Source organism: Salvelinus namaycush, chromosome 25 (genome assembly GCF_016432855.1).
Source record: "Salvelinus namaycush isolate Seneca chromosome 25, SaNama_1.0, whole genome shotgun sequence".
Taxonomy (NCBI): domain Eukaryota; kingdom Metazoa; phylum Chordata; class Actinopteri; order Salmoniformes; family Salmonidae; genus Salvelinus; species Salvelinus namaycush.
In genome coordinates, this window is record NC_052331.1 from 1,890,869 (window position 1) to 1,909,751 (window position 18,883).

General features: G+C 42.7%; 1 protein-coding gene across 1 annotated transcript in view; it reads left to right on the forward strand.

Moving 5' to 3' along the window:
• The window catches only part of LOC120020515 (zinc finger E-box-binding homeobox 1-like), a 121,622-nt gene that overhangs the window by 90,814 nt on the left and 11,925 nt on the right, over window positions 1-18,883 (forward strand). Inside the window, exons 8-9 of the mRNA XM_038964218.1 lie at window positions 1,022-1,205; window positions 3,677-4,296. Coding sequence (XP_038820146.1) covers window positions 1,022-1,205; window positions 3,677-4,296 — 804 coding nt within the window. The remainder of the gene's footprint in view (window positions 1-1,021; window positions 1,206-3,676; window positions 4,297-18,883) is intronic.

The window sequence follows — 18,883 nt, forward strand, 5'->3', positions numbered from 1 at the left end:
GGATACCACACACACACACACACACACACACACACACACACACACACACACACACACACACACACACACACACACACACACACACACACACACACACACACACACACACACACACACACACACACACACACACACACACTGTACAGACACCAGCAGAGGAGAGTGTTATGTCTAACAGCACACATTGATTCAGTTGAAGAGCCGAGCAGAAGAACACAGTGGAAGGAATGCACTGTGAGTTTCCATTAGTTTCCTGCAGTTTTACTGACTAGCCCGAATAACCCAGCACCAAGAAGTAAGTCTGCGTCTCAATTGGTACCCTGTTCCCTATATAGTGTAGAACTTTTGGCCAGGGCCCATAGTGCTCTGGTCAAAAGTAGTGCACGATATAGGGAATATGATGCAGTTTGGAAGGCTCTCCGCCTGCCTGTGGGAAAATGAAAGCAGTCCTGGCTGAATGGTTTGGGCTCCCTCCAGGCTTCCCTGAGCTGGATGATGTATGTACCAGGTGAAGTTACCTAATACTCTGTGCGTGCATGACAGCAGACAGATCTATCTGCCGCAGCCTGGAGTTGAGTTGGATTCTTCCTGTAGGAGTCGGGATGGTGTGTGTGTGTGTGTGTGCGTGCGTGTGTAAAGAAAGACTAGCAGAAAGAATCCTTGCATGTTTATACATGTGAGCGGCTCACAGCGCAGTGTCTGTCTGAAAACCCACGTCTGTCAGTGTCTGGCAGACAGGTCTGGCAGAGAGATCTCTCTAAGTACTCCTGCTGGCTCACTAGAACTGACACAAAGGCCTTTGACAGTGGAAACACTGTGTTTTACGTACTGCTGCTTTTATGGTCTAGTCTTGCATGATTATACAGTAATAGCAATGTCACATTAGAACAGATTTCGGATTTTGCATTATAATTATTTTGCTTTTTAAGCACTGGGGAAATGTTTATGTAATGAAAAGCGTAATGAGTGAAATACTTGATAATAATGATAAATGATGAAAGCATCTCTCTTTTACTTTGAGGAGGAGGAGAAGGCTGACACCAGTTCGGAGAGCGTGTCGGCGGTCGAGGAGCAGAACGACTCGGACTCAGCCCCTCAGCAGAAGAAGATGCGTCGGCTGGAGAGCGGCATGTACGCCTGTGACCTGTGTGACAAGATCTTCCAGAAGAGCAGCTCCCTGCTCAGGCATAAATACGAACACACAGGTACAACATATGCCCGGCGGTTGCGGGTCCATTGGGTCAGGGGCCGTATAAAGCATCTCAGAGTAGGAGTGTGGATTTCGGATCAGCTTTGCCTTTTTCGATCACGATGATTAAGATTATACAGACAAGGTGGGAACCTGATCTCAGATCAGCACTCCTACTCTGATAATTCTTTACTTTTTAATGAGTGCTGCCCGGCCTATGCCATTCCTTCTCGTCTGTGCTATGCGACATCACTTCACTTCTTGTATGATATGAAGAACGTGGATAGCATTGACAGGCATTTAAAACACCAAGGTCTTTACTGTTACTGTCATATGGTAAACCAATGGTTCTTCCCTGAAGCTGGTATTTAACATTTTGGTGTCTTTGACTTTCGGTTCTGTACACCAGCTTCAAACAGCTGAAAATACAATATTTTTGGTTGTGGGAAATATATTTCACAGCGGTTTAGATGGTACAGATTCTACCCAATAACTGCTTGTTTTGTCACGTTAACTGAAATTAGGCAAACTATTTGAATTTTTGCAACCAGGAAATGGAGGAGCGATTTTTCTGCGTGGTGCATCTTTAAACCACCTAATGTCCTCCTAAAACACACGTGAATTATTTCCTATGCGATGCACGCGTAACTACTGGCTCCAGCACTTTGATTCGATTTGGATTTGGCAAAAAAGGCTCTGAGTGCATCCCAAATGGCACCCATGTAGTGCAAATGTAGTGCACTACTTTTGACCAGGGCCCATAGGAGAATAGGGTGCCATTTGGGACACAGGGTCTGTTTACAATTAGCCGTGCTCCATTCTATTCTGAGAGGGCAGGTGGGTGTTGGTCTGGTCCAGCCATGACTGCACTACTCTCAGACCACACATAGCCAGTGGCATTGTGAAGCCTGGGTCTGCTTCCCAAATGGCCCCATATCCCCTATGAAGTGAACAACTTTTGACCTGGGTCCATATAGGAAATAGGGTGCCATTCGGGAAGCAATCCTGGCCTGGCAGGCAGTGTCCAAATTACTTCAGAAACGGGGGTGTTTAACGGCCCCGTTGGATGGGCCCAGTTGAACCCTTCATAGTGCACTACTTTTAACCAGGGCTTCTAGGGGACCGGTCAAGCAGAATATTTGAACATTTCAGCATTTGGCAGCTAGCTTGATCTCCATTCCCCCTAAGATGTTTGTTTATTTTACTGAAAAATATTCCTATGCAACAGACCTGCTGGAATCCTTTTGGGGGAATATTCTGAAGTGTTTTATGCTGGACAAAAATATAAACGCAACATGTAAAGTGTTGGTCCCATGTTTCATGAGCTGAAATAAAATATTCCAGAAATCTTCCATATGCTCAAAGAGTGTATTTCTCTCCAACTTTGTGCACAAATTTGTTTACATCCCTCTTAGTGAGCCATCCACCTGACAGGTGTGGCATATCAAGAAGCTGATTAAACGGAATGATCATTACACAGGTGCACCTTGCGCTTCGGACAATGAAAGGCCACTCTAAAATGTGCAGTTTTGTCACACAACACAATGCTACAGATGTCTCAAGTTTTGAGGGAGCGTGCAATTGGCATGCTGACTGCAGGAATGTCTACCAGAGCTGTTGACAGAGAATGTTATGTTAATTTCTCTACCATAAGCCGCCTCCAACTTCATTTTAGAGAATTTGGTAGTACGTCCAACCGGCCTCACAACCGCAGACAACGTGTAACCAGGACTTCCACATCCGGCTTCTTCACCGGCGGGATGGTCTGAGACCAGCCACGCGGATAGCTGTTGAAACTGAGGAGTATTTCTGTCTCTAGTAAAGCCCTTTTGTGTTGAAAAACTCATTCTGATTGGCTGGGCCTGGCTCCCCAGTGGATAGGCCTATGCCCTCCCAAGCCCACCCATGGCTGTGCCCTTGCCCAGTCATGTGAAATCCATAGATTAGGGCCTAATGAATTTATTGAAATTGACTGATTTTCTTATATGAACTGTCACTCAGTAAAATCATTGAAATTGTTGCATTTATATTTTTGTTCAGCATATTTAATTGTGAGGGTTTGTGTTATGATACTGTTTCCATAACAAATGCTGTTGGTTTCACAGGTAGTAAGTCTACAGGCAGGTCAGTGTAATGTAGACAGTGACAGACCTGATGTAATGGTAAAAGCAAGGCACACACACACACACACACACACACACACACACACACACACACACACACACACACACACACACAGAGAGCAAATCAAGAGTAATGGGTCACCCCCAAAATATATTTTTTTTTACAGGGTTCAGCAGACATCTGTGGTGTGTTTAATGGAGAGGTTGGTTGAGTTCGAAAGTCTGTTTCTCTCTCCAACTTTTCCAACCCAAACTCAGTATGTGGCTGTGTGTCCTTTCAGAGGGTTTTAAATAAAGTGTCTGTTCAACATCCATGTACATTGGACACTAAAGTAATCCACTCTTCTTCTCTTCCGTTTTACAGGAAAACGTCCACACGAGTGTGGCATCTGCAACAAAGCCTTCAAACACAAGCACCACTTGATAGAGCACACGCGTCTGCACTCCGGAGAGAAGCCCTACCGGTGTGACAAGTGTGGCAAGTGTTTCTCCCACTCGGGCTCCTACTCCCAGCACATGAACCACCGATACTCATACTGCAAGAAGGAGCCCCAAGGAGATCATCAGGTGGGGCGTCGGCTCAGGATGACCCCCGAAACGAGCCCCCGAGCAGAGGAGCAGCAGTCAGACAGCCGGCCCACCTCCCCTCCCTCCCAACTGGACTCAGACGAGAGGGAGAGTGAGGAGGAGCTGGAGGAAGAGGAAGGAGAGGAGGAAGGCATGGAAGCCATGAGCATGGACGACATACGGGTGGTGCAGGTGGGCGAGGACGGCGAAGACGGTGAGATCTACGAGGTGGAGGAGTTTGGAGAGGAGAGGCAAGAGGAGGAGGAAGAAGGGAGCAGAGAGGAGGAGGCACAGCAGGAAGAGGAGGAGGAAGAAGGGAGCAGAGAGGAGGAGGCACAGCAGGAAGAGGAGGAGGGACAGCAGGAAAAGGAGGAGGAAGGGAGGAGAGAGGAAGAGAAGTCTGTACAGCAGGAGCAGGTGTGTGAGGAAGAGGAGGAAGGGAGAAGAGAGGAGGAGGAGGAAGAAGGGAGGAGAGAGGAGGAGGCACACCAGGAGGAGGAGGAATGGAGGAGAGAGGAAGAGAGCAGAGAGGAGTCTGTACAGCAGGAGAAGGATGTGTATGAGGAAGAGGAGGAGGAGGAGATGGAGGTACAGGTGATGGGAGATGGGGAGGGGGAGGAAGGCGTGGCAGAGACGGAAACTGTGGTAACAGAGAAAGCTAAGGAAACAGAGGACAAAGAACCGCATGTGGACAAGGAGAACATTACAGATACATTAGAAAATGGACAGAAAGAAACAGAGGAAAACAAGATGAACAGTGAATGAAAAATACATTTTGTGTTGAAAATGTCAAATAGCAGGACAGGAAAATATTGTCTTGTTGTCAAAGGAAGAAACAAAAGAAACATGGCTGCCATGTTGATGCTGTGTTGTCGGTCCACTACTGTGTTCAAACCCAGGTGTGCCTGAACTAGACAAAAAATAAGTGACTTTTATTTGTGGGGGGAAAAATCAGTGTTACTTAGACCTTGTTTATAGAAGTATTATACATTTTAAAAGAAGGAAGAAAAAAAACACCCATGGACATTTGTTACTGAGAGTGAGACATCCGATCCCAGGTCATTTCTGTTTGTCAGTGTTATTACTAATTTTGCAGCTCATGTTTGAACCTTTTAACCTGTACAGTTGAAGACACATTTCTATACCTTTTTATTGCCAAATGACGGTGTTTGCTAAAATCAGTATTTTATTGAGTTCTAAAAAAACAAAACATCTGCACTACAGTATTCCTGGTTTACCTATGGATAAAACATGCCTCATGATGTGTTGTTCGCCCTTTAGTATGATTATGTACACACTAGCTATAGATCTTCTTTATGTTAGCTAACCTTAGCATAGCATTTTGTTTTAAGTTGGATTGTCAGCCTTAAGAAGTAAAGAGGATTCTGGGGTTTGGGTGGGAGGGGGTTAGCCTGAGTGCCAGTCTTGTTTGTTCTATCATGTTAACTCCTTGTCACTCATTGGCTTGCCATGTTTGGCTTGTCAAGGACAGCAATGGAATTGGCGAGAGCACAAACAGATCTGGGACCAGGCTAGGGGAGGGGTGAGAGGGTGGGGATGATGATGTGGCATCTGGCGCCATAACCAAACTGTCCTATCAGGGAAGGTGTCACAACTTAAAATCCAGCATTCTTACCATGCTCCTCCTTTGGTCGCGTCCCAATAATCTCTCCTTCCTGAAGTGTGCACTTGTTTACTACTCCCCACAAATTGAAAAGCATTGGATTGGTGTCGGCATGGGCTAAACTGGAAGAAGTTTCCATCATATTTTGTATACCAGTCATTTCCTTTCAAATCCATGAAGGGAAGAGAACAAGTGCACACGTTTGGAAAAAGGTTCGATTATTGGGACATACCCCTTGTTATAGGTTTGGTTAGTTGTTAATCAATGATCATCAGTGTTATAGGGAAATATGAAGCAGGAGGGGGGCAGTTCTGCATTGTACCCCACCCCAATGCCTCCAGCCTTATGCAAGACCAGTCCTGTGTGCTGTAAGTGCCATTGAACAGTGTTATTTTGACTTCACGGATGTAGCCAGTACATCTTTCAATCTGCGCAAGGCCCATATTGAATAATGTTTGTTTACTTGCTTGGACACATTTTTTGTTAAAGAGGGCTTCATCCCAAATGGCACCATATTCCCTATTGGTGCACTATAAGTACTATACTATGTAGGGAAGAAGTGGCCATTCGGGACGCGGACAATAGCATGAATAAGGAATCTTTCATGTGTGTGTGAACAAAAAGTGACAAAGAGAATAAGGTGGATAGGAAAGGTTTTTTACTGTATTTAAGGGGATTTTCCTGTGTTGGAGAGTCAGCCATTATTAGTTGAGTGCACTTGTTTAAAAAAAAAAATGGTGGCAAACTAACCCTCACTTCAGGTAACAAATGTTAGTGAATATGGTCCCTGTGTTTTATGACGTTTTTCAGTTGATTTTACCTAACAGTGTTACTTCTTTTTTCAGTTTGGCTTTAGTAAAAAAATGTTATGTGTGCATTTTCAACAATGGCAGTATTAGAACCCTTTTCACTGATGAAAGTGTACCTATTTAGTTTTTAGAGGACTTTTTCTATTTATGTGTCTTATTTTTATATTTCTTTATGGTTATTTATTACACACATTGTAGTGTACAATACTGTAGTTTGAATTGATACAATAATAATATATTTTAGTATGAAAAATGATTTGAAGGTCAATGAATCCAGAGCGGTCTGAAGTACAGCTCTAGGAGTCATGAAGGTTGTTAATTAAAAAACAAACAACCTGAAGTATTACGTTAACATGATGTCTGTTTAAGCTGGGGGGGGGGAAAGAACAAAAGACACAAATGAAGAGAGAAATGGAAAGTGTTCCATGTGCATCCATCATCAGACTAGTTGGTTAGACTGACCTGTCCCTAATTTGATGTGAAGCTACTGAAAACTAACTGTGTGACTAAATGCATGAGTCCTCGCTGTTGTTATGAAGATATATACGTAACTTCGTTTTTTTTTTGTCAACATACTCTTTTTCTTTCAGTTTTGTGCCAATTTGTTACATTGTACTGTTATATGTCAGAGGCTACACTTTGTTTTATACATTTCCTGTTTAATCTTTGTTTTTATAGTTGTTTTTTTTATGACCCCAACATCACAATAAAATACAAGAAAGCATTTCTGAGATTGGATGATCTTTATTTTTATGTAACAATGTTTAATTAATCTGTAATATATCGTATACTTGCTCTTTAGTTCTTAGTGGGAGTCAGGAGACAATGGTTGATGTAGTGATTGATGCTTGTCGTTGCTAGAGGACCCACATCCATATTTTACATTAGGTATGGGGTTATTTTCTGCTTATACATCTTTATTTCAACGCCAAATAAATACATTTATGTCATCCAACAAATGTAAACAAAATTCTTTATGGAGGAATGGTCTAAGATCCCTCCCAATGTTTTTTTCCAATCTCATAAAACATTTTAGGACAAGGCTCAGTGCCTTGCAATGTGAAGTATTGAAAGATATTGAAAACAGGGGTGCCAATACTTTTGACCGTCTTTGAGAAATAATTATTACTTGTTAAACAAAAATCTCTCTAAGCAATTAGTATAACATATTTTTAAAAATCATTACAATATACAGTTGAAGTCGGAAGTTTACGTACACCTTAGCCAAATACATTTAAACTCAGTTTTTCACAATTCCTGACATTTAAACCTAGTAAAAATTCCCTGTCTTAGGTCAGTTAGGATCACCACTTTATTTTAAGAATGCGAAATGTTAGAATAATAGTAGAGAGAATGATTTATTTCAGCTTTTATTTCTTTCATCACATTCCCAGTGGGTCAGAAGTTTACATACACTCAGTTAGTATTTGGTAGCATTGCCTTTAAATTGTTTAACTTGGGTCAAACGTTTTGGGTAGACTTCCACAAGCTTCCCACAATAAGTTGGGTGAATTTTGGCCCATTCCTCCTGCCAGAGCTGGTGTAACTGAGTCAGGTTTGTAGGCCTCCTTGCTCGCACACGCTTTTTCAGTTCTGCCCACAAATTTTCTATGGGATTGAGGTCAGGGCTTTGTGATGTCCACTCCAATACCTTGACTTTGTTGTCCTTAAGCCATTTTGCCACAACTTTGGAAGTATGCTTGGGGTCATTGTCCATTTGGAAGACCCATTTGCGACCAAGCTTTAACTTCCTGACTGATGTCCTGAGATGTTGCTTCAATATATCCACATAATTTTCCTGCCTCATGATGCCATCTATTTTGTGAAGTGCACCAGTCCCTCCTGCAGCAAAGCACCCCCACAACATGATGCTGCCACCCCCGTGCTTCACGGTTGGGATAGTGTTCTTCGGCTTACAAGCCTCCCCCTTTTTCCTCCAAATGTAACGATGGTCATTATGGCCAAACAGTTCTATTTTTGTTTCATCAGACCAGAAGACAGTTCTCCAAAAAGTACAACCATTGTCCCCATGTGCAGTTGCAAACCGTAGTCTGGCTTTTTTATGGCGGTTTTGGAGCAGTGGCTTCTTCCTTGCTGAGCGGCCTTTCAGGTTATGTCAATATAGGACTCGTTTTACTGTGGATATAGATACTTTTGTACCTGTTTCCTCCAGCATCTTCACAAGGTCCTTTGCTGTTGTTCTGGGATTGATTTGCACTTTTCGCACCAATGTACATTAATCTCTAGGAGACAAAACGCGTCTCCTTCCTGAGCGGTATGATGGCTGCGTGGTCCCATGGTGTTTATACTTGCATACTATTGTTTGTACCGATGAACGTGGTACCTTCAGGCGTTTGGAAATTGCTCCCAATGATGAACCAGATTTGTGGAGGTCTTAAATTTTTTTTCTGAAGTCTTGGCTGATTTCTTTTGGTTTTCCCATGATGTCAAGCAAAGAGGTAGGCCTTGAAATATATCCACAGGTACACCTCCAATTGACTCTAATGATGTCAATTAGCCTATCAGAAGCTTCTAAAGCCATGACATCACTTTATGGAATTTTCCAAGCTGTTTAAAGGCACAGTCAACTTAGTGTATGTAAACTTCTGACCCACTGGTATTGTGATACAGTGAATTATAAGTGCACTAATCTGTCTGTAAACAATTGTTGGAAAAATTACATGTGTCATGCACAAAGTAGATGTCTAACCGACTTGCCAAAACTATGGTTTGTTAACAAGAAATTTGCAGAGTGGTTGAAAAACGAGTTTTAATGACTCCAACCTAAGTGTATGTAAACTTCCGACTTCAACTGTACCTGTTCAGGTTTTTTGTATATGGAGTTTTTAGTTCACAACCTACATGTGCATTCTTGTTTAACCTCTAATTCCTCCCAAACCCGGATCCGGGAGCACCCCCATCAGTAAAAAAGCTGACTAGCATAGCCTAGCATAGCGTCACAAGTAAATACTAGCATCTAAATATGATTAAATCACAAGTCCAAGACACCAGATGAAAGATACACATCTTGTGAATCCAGCCATCATTTCTGATTTTTAAAATGTTTTACAGGGAAGACACAATATGTAAATCTATTAGCTAACCACGTTAGCAAAAGACACCACTTTTTTTACTCCACCATTTTTTTACTGCATCAGTAGCTATCACAAATTCGACCAAATAAAGATATAAATAGCCACTAACCAAGAAACAACTTCATCAGATGACAGTCTGATAACATATTTATTGTATAGCATATGTTTTGTTAGAAAAATGTGCATATTTCAGGTATAAATCATAGTTTACCATTGCAGCCACCATCACAACTCTCACCAAAGCGACTAGAATAACTACAGAGAGCAACGTGAATTACCTAAATACTCATCATAAAACATTTCTGAAAAATACACAGCGTACAGCAAATGAAAGACAAACATCTTGTGAATCCAGCCAATATTTCAGATTTTTTAAGTGTTTTACAGCGAAAACACAATATAGCATTATATTAGCTTACCACAATAGCCAGAAACACAACACCATTTACCAGCAGCAAAGGTTAGCGATCGTAACAAGCAAGCAAAAGATATATAATTTGACTAACCTTCATAAACTTCTTCAGATGACAGTCCTGTAACATCATATTACACAATGCATATAGGGTTTGTTCGTAAATGTGCATATGTAGCGGCACAAATCGTGGTTATACAATGTGAGTAGTGGTCAAAACTTCAAGCAATCTGTCCGGCGCCATCTTGGAGAGGCACCTAATCTAATCGAAAACTATTCATAAACTTGACTAAAAAATACAGGTTGGACAGCAAATGAAAGATACATTAGTTCTTAATGCAACGCTGTGTTAGATTTTTAAAATTAACGTTACTGCGCAATACAGCGTGCGCTAAAGCGAGACCGCACCGAAATTCATGGCGCAATTATTGTTTAACATTTGTCAACATAAATACGAATTAACAGCATAAAGACTTCTTACTATTTGACGAGCTTCCATCAGAATCTTGGGCAAGGTGTCCTTTCTCCAGAACAATCGTCTTTTGGTTGAAAGATGTCCTCTTCTCCTGTAGAAATAGCAGCTAACGCTAGCTATGTGCAGGAGAGGTGTCCAACTCGTGAAAGCGCGTGACAAAGAATTCCAGAAAATCGCAATAAACTGATATAAACTGCTATAAGTCGGTTTAAATTAACTACCTTATGAAGTTTTTAAGACAAAAATCTAATTAAATCAGAGCCGGAGATATAGAACTGCTAAAACGAAAGCTTTTCAGGACGCCATTGTGATGTCCCTCCTGCGCCAGGCGCCCCGTTGAAAAGGTCGGACCTTCCGTTCCACGGGCATTTATAGTGCCCCAGATGGTGCAATCCACTCCATTCAAATTCTCACCGCTTACTGACATCTAGAGGAAGGCGTATGCAGTGCATGTAGCCCCATAGCTTACATGGGAATTTATAAACTGACCCCAGAACAGAGACCTCGATTTCAGAAATCTCACTCCTTGACAGGAAGTGTGCTGCAGAATGAGTTCTGTTTCACTCAGAGAAATAATTCAAACGGTTTTAGAAACTAGAGAGTGTTTTCTATCCAATAGTAATAATAATATGCATATTGTACGAGCAAGAATTGAGTACGAGGCAGTTTAATTTGGGAACGAATTTTTACAAAGTCGAATGGCGCCCCCCTATTGACAAGAAGTTTAAGAATGAACAACAAATGGCTTGCTTGTACTTATGATCACCAAGGTAGTGGCCATGTTGTTAATTCCTCCAATGGAGTGTCACTGCTACTGGAGGTAGAAGATGTGGTCTACATGCATCTCGGGGCTGGGAATCAGATAAATGATCATGGAAATCGCCACAGCACTTTTAGTGGTCACCTGCTCTTCACCATGTACTGTAAGAGGATAATTGTGTAGTATCTGGGATCTACATCTGTTTATATTAGTTACTATGCTGTTACTAAGCGGTGATGTATTACGACAGTGTTACGTTACTACGCCTAATAGGAAATGCACATGCGCACTAGTGTGCCCGGGAACTGTAGAGCACGAGAGGTTTTGAGTAAACGAAAACTAACTGTACTCCCGTCTCCTGCCTGGTCATTTCTCCACAACACAAATATTACAGTGGCGACGAGGTGATTAAACTTCTTTAACGGACATTGCTTGAAGGGAAGAATGTTGCGTGAGTAATGAAACTCAAAATAATTATGTAATTCGTCAGTTATTTTTTATTTTCTTTCGCCAGTAAAAAAAGGCTAAGCACTGCTAGCAGGTACAGTGTTCAGGAGCTGCCAAGTAGCAAGACTATTGGAGTCCAGAATAGCGACACTGCCCTCTGGTGGTTAAATAAAAGAAAAACTGTCATTGAACCCATTGAAATTAGGCGATCTCAGTGGAGAAATATTGTCAAGAAGAAAAAAAAGGAAGAAGGAACGTAACACGGTGTGTACATTATTACAAATGAGTGCAGTGAACGAAGTAATTGCAGAAACTTCTGAAGTGAAGAATTAGATGAAAATTAAGGAATACAAGGAATAAGGAAACTGAACAATTAACTGTGAAAATGGCAACCATTGGTCGAGTACCAGAGTTTGAGGCTACAAAAGAGGATTTTGATTCCTATTTGGAGCGTTTTGAGCATTGGCTGGCTGCAAATGAAATCAAAGATGAAAAGAAAGCAGACGTATTTCTAAGTGTTTTGGGTCCAACTGAGTATGGATTGCTGAAAGGTCTCATTGAACCAATAAAAGCAGTGGAGTTGAACTATGCAGAACTGACAAACTCTTTCAAGGCATTTCAAGCCTAAGCCAATTCTCATTGCAGAACGTTTCAGATTTTACCAACGTCACCAGAGTCAAGGGGAAACCGTGGCTGACTACATCCTTGCTTTGAAAAGGCTGGCAAGTACATGTGAGTTTGCACAATTTCTTGATGATGCTCTTCGAGACAAGTTTGTATGTGGTCTCACAGGTGAAGCATATCACAGAAGGCTTCTGTCAGAGAAGGACCTGACCTTTCGGAAAGCCTGTGATATCGCACTTGGACTCGAGCTTGCCCACAGGGATACTATTGAGCTATCGGGATATGAAGAACGTCAGAAAGGTGTTCACAAGGTCAGTGATGCACGTGGTGAAAAAGGCTCACAAAAGTCACACTTTTCTCAGTCCCGTCCTCAAGGTTACACAAGAACAAAGCAGCCCACATCTCAAAGGTCTAAGCCACATATGTCAGAGTCAAGGCCCGCGGGCCACATCCGGCCCGCGAGAAGGTTTTTTACGGCCCCTGGGATGATCTTGATTTATTATTAGAACCGGCCCGCAGACCGCAGCAAGCCGGCAGCCCGCAGATCTTTTACACGCACCAATACTACATTTCCCATGTTTCCCATTTCCCATTTCCCATGACAACCGACGGAGCACCTGCGATGTGTGGACACAGGAGCGGACTGGTGGCGAAGATACGGGAAAAGATGCAAGAGGAAAACGCGACAGGTGAGCTGACAGCTTATCATTGTATCATACACCAGGAAGCGTTGTGCGGTAAAGCCTTGAAAATGGAGCATGTAATGAGCATCATCACGCGCACAGTTAACTTTATCAGAGCCAAAGGTTTGAATCACCGCCAGTTCAAGGCATTTCTGACGGAGTTAGAAACGGAGCATGGTGATTTGCCTTATCACACAGAGGTGCGATGGCTAAGCCAGGGAAAGGTGCTTCAAAGATGTTTCGAGCTTCGTGAGGAGATTTGTCTGTTCTTGGACAGCAAAGGGAAAGACACAACACAACTCCGAGACGAAATGTTTCTGTGTGAAATGGCTTTTCTGTGTGACATTACGAGTCATCTGAATGCAATGAACTTGCAGCTGCAGGGTCGGGATCATGTCATCTCTGATATGTACAGTACAGTGAAGGCATTTAAAACCAAACTGACTCTGTGGGAGACGCAGATGCGGAAAGAAAATTTGAGCCACTTTCCCAGCTGCCAGACCATGAAAGAGAAGCTCTCTACCAGTGCGTTCCCGAGCGCACAGTTGGCTGATAAAATAGGTATGCTTGCCGCTGACTTTCGACGCCGATTTGCTGACTTTGAAGCACAAAAAAGCAGGTTGGAACTGCTCGGTAACCCATTTGCTGTTGACGTGGAAAGCTCACCACCAAACCTCCAAATGGAGTTGATTGACCTCCAATGCAATGATGCACTGAGGGCAAAATATGCGGCAGTGGGTGCTGCGGAGTTCGCCCGTTTCCTCCCCGACACAATGCCCCAGCTGCGCATCCAGGCTGCTCAAACGTTGTCTATGTTTGGCAGCACATACCTGTGTGAACAACTGTTTTCTTTGATGAACCTGAACAAAACATCACACAGAAGTCGACTTACTGCTGAACACCTCCACTCAATTCTGAGGATTTCCTCAGCTCAGAGCCTTACCCCGAACATTGATGAACTTGTGGAAAAGATGGGACACCACCAAGTATCACCCTCAACCTCAAACAAGTGAACATTACTGTGCAATCACATATTTAGAGTTTTTACTCAGTTCAAGTTTAAAAGTTAAAGTTTAATATTTGTTTTCACTGCATGTTACTTCTCCTTAAACAAAGTGTTGTTTTTGATTAATAGATTTTTGCACTTTATTTTATTGTATTTCAATCCAATTATATTTTAAAAATATTTCAGTTGAGTGGATGATAGAAAATTGCTATTATTGTTTTTTTCTTTGAAGTAAATTTAGCCCACTTTTGCTAAAATAGAAAATATAGGCTACTGATGGTGCCTTGAATACCGGTTTCTTTCATTTAATGTTCATGTTATGGGGATTTTTATATAAAGGAAATTTGTCTTTTGTGTCTGTTGAAAATTAAAGATTACTGACAGAGCCATAAGAAAATATTGCTTTATTTATCTGATCATATTGGAATATATTTGTTAGGTTTTCAGTAGGTTCAATTAGGTTCACTAGACTATATGCGTCATTTAAAAATTTTTCAATGAACATTCGAACAGTCCGGCCCTCGGCTTGTAGCTAAATTTTTTATTTGGCCCTCCGTCCATTTGACTTTGACACCCCTGGTCTAAGCCAAGATGCTACAGATGTGGGGGAGATAATCATCAGCACAGTGAATGTCGATTCCAAAATGTAAAGTGCCACAATTGTGGAAAGGTTGGACATTTACAGAAAGTGTGTAAAGCCTCACAACGCACAGCAAGAGCGCACAAAGTGTCAGACGCAGCACAAGAAGAGGAAGGTACAACTGAAACAGTATTGGAACTGTTCACAGTGTACACAGCTCAACAACAAAAAGATGGAATCTATCTCAACATGGAGTTAGCGGGAAAACCAGTAAAAATGCAGCTGGACACCGGAGCGTCTGTATCTCTGGTTCCAGAGAGACTCTACAAAGAAAAACTGAAAGAGTGCCCTCTTCAGCCAGCATCCATCTGCCTTTCTTCATACACTGGTGACACTATTCCTGTGTTAGGGCAGATCCAGGTACCAGTCCGGTATGAGGGGAAGGAGTGGACGCTACCGCTTGTCATTGTTAAAGGAGAAAAATCAGCCTTGCTAGGCAGAAACTGGCTACAAAATATCAAGTTGAACTGGGGAGAAATCTTCAGTCTGAGAAAGGACAAACCAGTGAGTCAGGCTACACTCACTAACATGCTGGAGAAGCACAAAGAACTTTTCAAAGATGGCTACGGCGAAATACAAGACTTCACAGCAAAAGTCAGAGTGCAAGAAGGAACCAAGCCTATCTTTCACAAACCACGTCCAGTTCCCTATGCTCTTAAGGAAGCAGTAGAGAAGGAACTGGACCGCCTACAGAAGAATAACATAATCACGAAAGTAGCGAGGAGCGACTGGGCCGCTCCGATTGTTGTAGTCCCAAAGCAAGACAAGACCGTCAGAATGTGCGGTGACTACAAGGTCACAGTATATCGCTGCATACTACCAGAGGAATATCCACTACCAAACGCTGAAGATCTGTTTGCCACTCTAGCTGGTGGGAAGGTTTTCAGTAAGCTGCACCTGGCATTCGCTTATCAGCAACTGAAGCTGGATCCGGAGTCAGAACAGTATCTGACCATCAATACACACAAGTGGCTATTCAGATTCAATCGCTTGGCCTATGGAATCTCGACAGCTCCAGCGTTATTCCAACACACAATGGATCAGATCTTGGACGGTATAGACAACGTTGTGTGCTTCATGGACGACATCCTCGTGTCAGCACCAACCATTGGAGAGCACCTTGCTCCTGAATTATTACGGAAAGTTTGTGGCAAACTTGTCCACATTGTTGCATCCGCTTCACCAACTGCTGCAGGCCGATACAAAGTGGAATTGGTCCCCACAATGCGAAGAAGCATTCAAGACTTGCAAACAGCGTCTGCTAAAGAGTAAGCGGCTTGCCCACTACAACACAGAGATGAAGCTGAGACTCGCGTGTGATGCATCTCCATACGGAGTAGGAGCCGTCATCTCACATGTTCTATCGTCAGGTGAAGAACACCCTATTGCATTTGCATCACGGACTCGGTCACCAAGTGAGAAAAATTATGCTCAAATTGAGAAGGAAGCCCTGAGCATAATATTCGGAGTGAAGAAGTTTCACAAATACCTGTACGGAAGGAAGTTCCAACTGCTGAAAGATCACAAGCCTCTGTTGGCCATCCTTGGACCAAAATCAGCTATACCAACCCTTGCTGCACTTCGAATGCAACGTTGGGCTCTGATATTGTTAGCCTACGACTACAAGATTGAGTACAGACGATCCAGTGATCACGCAAATGCAGATGCACTATCAAGACTACCATGCAATAGTGACTCCGACAGTGAAGATGATAGAGCAGTCTTCCAGATCTCTCTCATTGACGAACTGCCCATATCTGCTTCAGACATAGCAGAGGAAACAAGGAAAGATCCAGTGCTTTCCAAAGTCTTGGACTTAACATTAGGCGGTTGGCCAACCACGTACCCGCCTGACATTGTTGAAACCAGACTTGTCAAGCACTGTGGCAAAGCACCAGCTACAGCAGAAGAAAGCTCATGACAGACACTCAAAGACTGTCAGAGAATTCAAAGAGGGAGAGAGGGTGATGGTACGTGATTTCAGACACCCCAAGAGCCTGTGGAACTCAGGTGTGATCTTGCAACGCAAAGGACCTTTGACTTACCAAGTCCAAATTGGTCATCGCCAGGTCAACGTTCATGTGGATCATCTGCTACGGTCCAACGCCCCAGCAGAGACACGCCGAGAGAACAATAACGACCCCCAGGACTATTCTCCTGACTGTGGACGTACGGGAGAGACAGAGCCTGACCTTCCACCCGAACCTAGCCCACTACCGGAAGCCCAGGAGGAGCGGAGATATCCTATTCGACAGCGAAGGGCACCTCAAAAGCTTGACCTGTGAGTTGAGCTGTTTAAGGTAACAGACAGTAAAACAAACAAACACTTTAATATGTCCTAGATAAAAGGAAAGAAAACGGACATTACCTGGGTTAGTTATTAGGACACAAACTCCATCTTCGGGGCAGAATAATCCCCTGGATTTGTGCTGGGCTCTGAAAAGTCTGCTTCAACCCAGTAGTTGAAAAATGTTAAGAATGCATTGTTCAGATATTGCATTAGTAGTTCCCTAACATATTTACCTTGTTCTCTGGGAGTTAAACACTATGGGGGAGGAGGGTAGTATCTGGGATCTACATCTGTTTTTATTAGTTACTAAGCTGTTACTAAGCGGTGATGTATTACGACAGTGTTACGTTACTACACCTAATAGGAAATGCACATGCGCACTAGTGTGCCCGGGAACTGTAGAGCACGAGAGGTTTTGAGTAAACAAAAACTAACTGTACTCCCGTCTCCTGCCTGGTCATTTCTCCACAACACAAATATTACAAATTGAAGGACTTTTTGACACAGTTTGAAACAGTTAATACGTATTTCATCTTAAAACAAATTGATTGATTTTCTGACAATATGGATGAAAATAACATAATCTGTATGGCCTATAAGCAATAAACAAAATGTTGTTTTTGGAATGGACTGAAACATCATTATTCATTGATTTTGAGTGTGTGTATGTATGTGTGCTTAGCACTTTATTACTAATACTGTCATACCTGTACATGCCCCTATACTCTGTGTTTCAACATCTGTGTGTGTGTGTGTGTGTGTGTGTGTGTGTGTGTGTGTGTGTGTGTCTCATCTCTCTATGAACTAACATGCCAGATGGCCCTGGTAGCATGTTTGTTACAGTAGATTGACTCCTAATGCCTGGGGGGGAGTTCTGCTAGACCAGACCCCTCTCCTCTCCCAGCCTCTGTGAACACCCCACATCCTCTTGTTTCTGGGCCTGTATTCATAAAGCATCTCAGAGTAGTAGCGCTGATCTGGAATCAGTTTAGCTTTTAAGATCATAATGAATAATATTTTATATCGACGGATGGGTTCCCGGATCCTAGATCAGCACTCCTACTCTGGGAGGCTTTATGACTACGTGCCACGGTCATTATCAATACAAGATGGCTTAAGAATAGCCTGGTCCCAGATCTGTTTGTGCTATCATTCCAACTCCTTGTCATGCCAATCATGAGATGTTTGGCACGACAAGGAGAGGAAAGGAGCCGAATGATAGCCTGGGATACCAGTCTGTTAGTGCTATCTTAGGAATGGTAATACACAGGAGAGCCTGAGGGAAGCACAGGCAGGAGGGTAAGCAGAACAACTTCTGCTGCCGAGAAGGACTCTTCGGCTGTCCCCATATGATAACTCTTTTTGGTTCCAGGTAGAACTCTGTGTAGAAAGGGTTCTCCAGTGGGGAAAGCCAAAGAACCCTTTAAGGTTCTAGGTTCTATTTTAGTGACAGAAGGGTTAACCCTGACAGTGAAGTGAAGGAACACTTCTTATCATCAGAGATGCTCATGAAGAGATTCCACTCTGCCCTCTGCTGCACAGATGAAGACATTTCAGCTGACGTGTTATTTGCTGTCTGATGTCATTAATTGAACCAATTAACCTTGTCAATGTTTTCCTGATAAAAAAAAATGCTGCATAACCATTCGACCATCTTTGTGAATGCATGGAGTGAAATGCTGACAAATGTATCTCCCAAATGGCACGCTATTCACCATAGGGTTCTGGTCAAAAGTAGTGCAATATAGGAAATATTATAAGGTGCCATTTGGGCATTTGGAAGTGGAGAGTGACACTCTCGAAAGGGTTCCTCAAGTGTAGACCCACAACAGTTACAAAGGTAAGGAGATCAATACTCCTAGATACACTTCAAACAACATTTCAAGAATAGAAAAATGAAGTGTTAAGATTGGTTTAATCACCTGTGTGATTGAGTGAGCTCTTGCCAGGTCTTCCATGGGAGCTATAATGTGTTCGAAATGGCACCCTATTTCCTACATAGTGCACTATGTATGGGCCATGGTCAAAAGTAGTGCACTACATAGGGAAAAGGTTTGGACACACCTACTCATTCAATGGTTTTTCTTTGTGTGTACTATTTTCTACACTGTAGAATAATAGTGAAGACATCAAAACTAT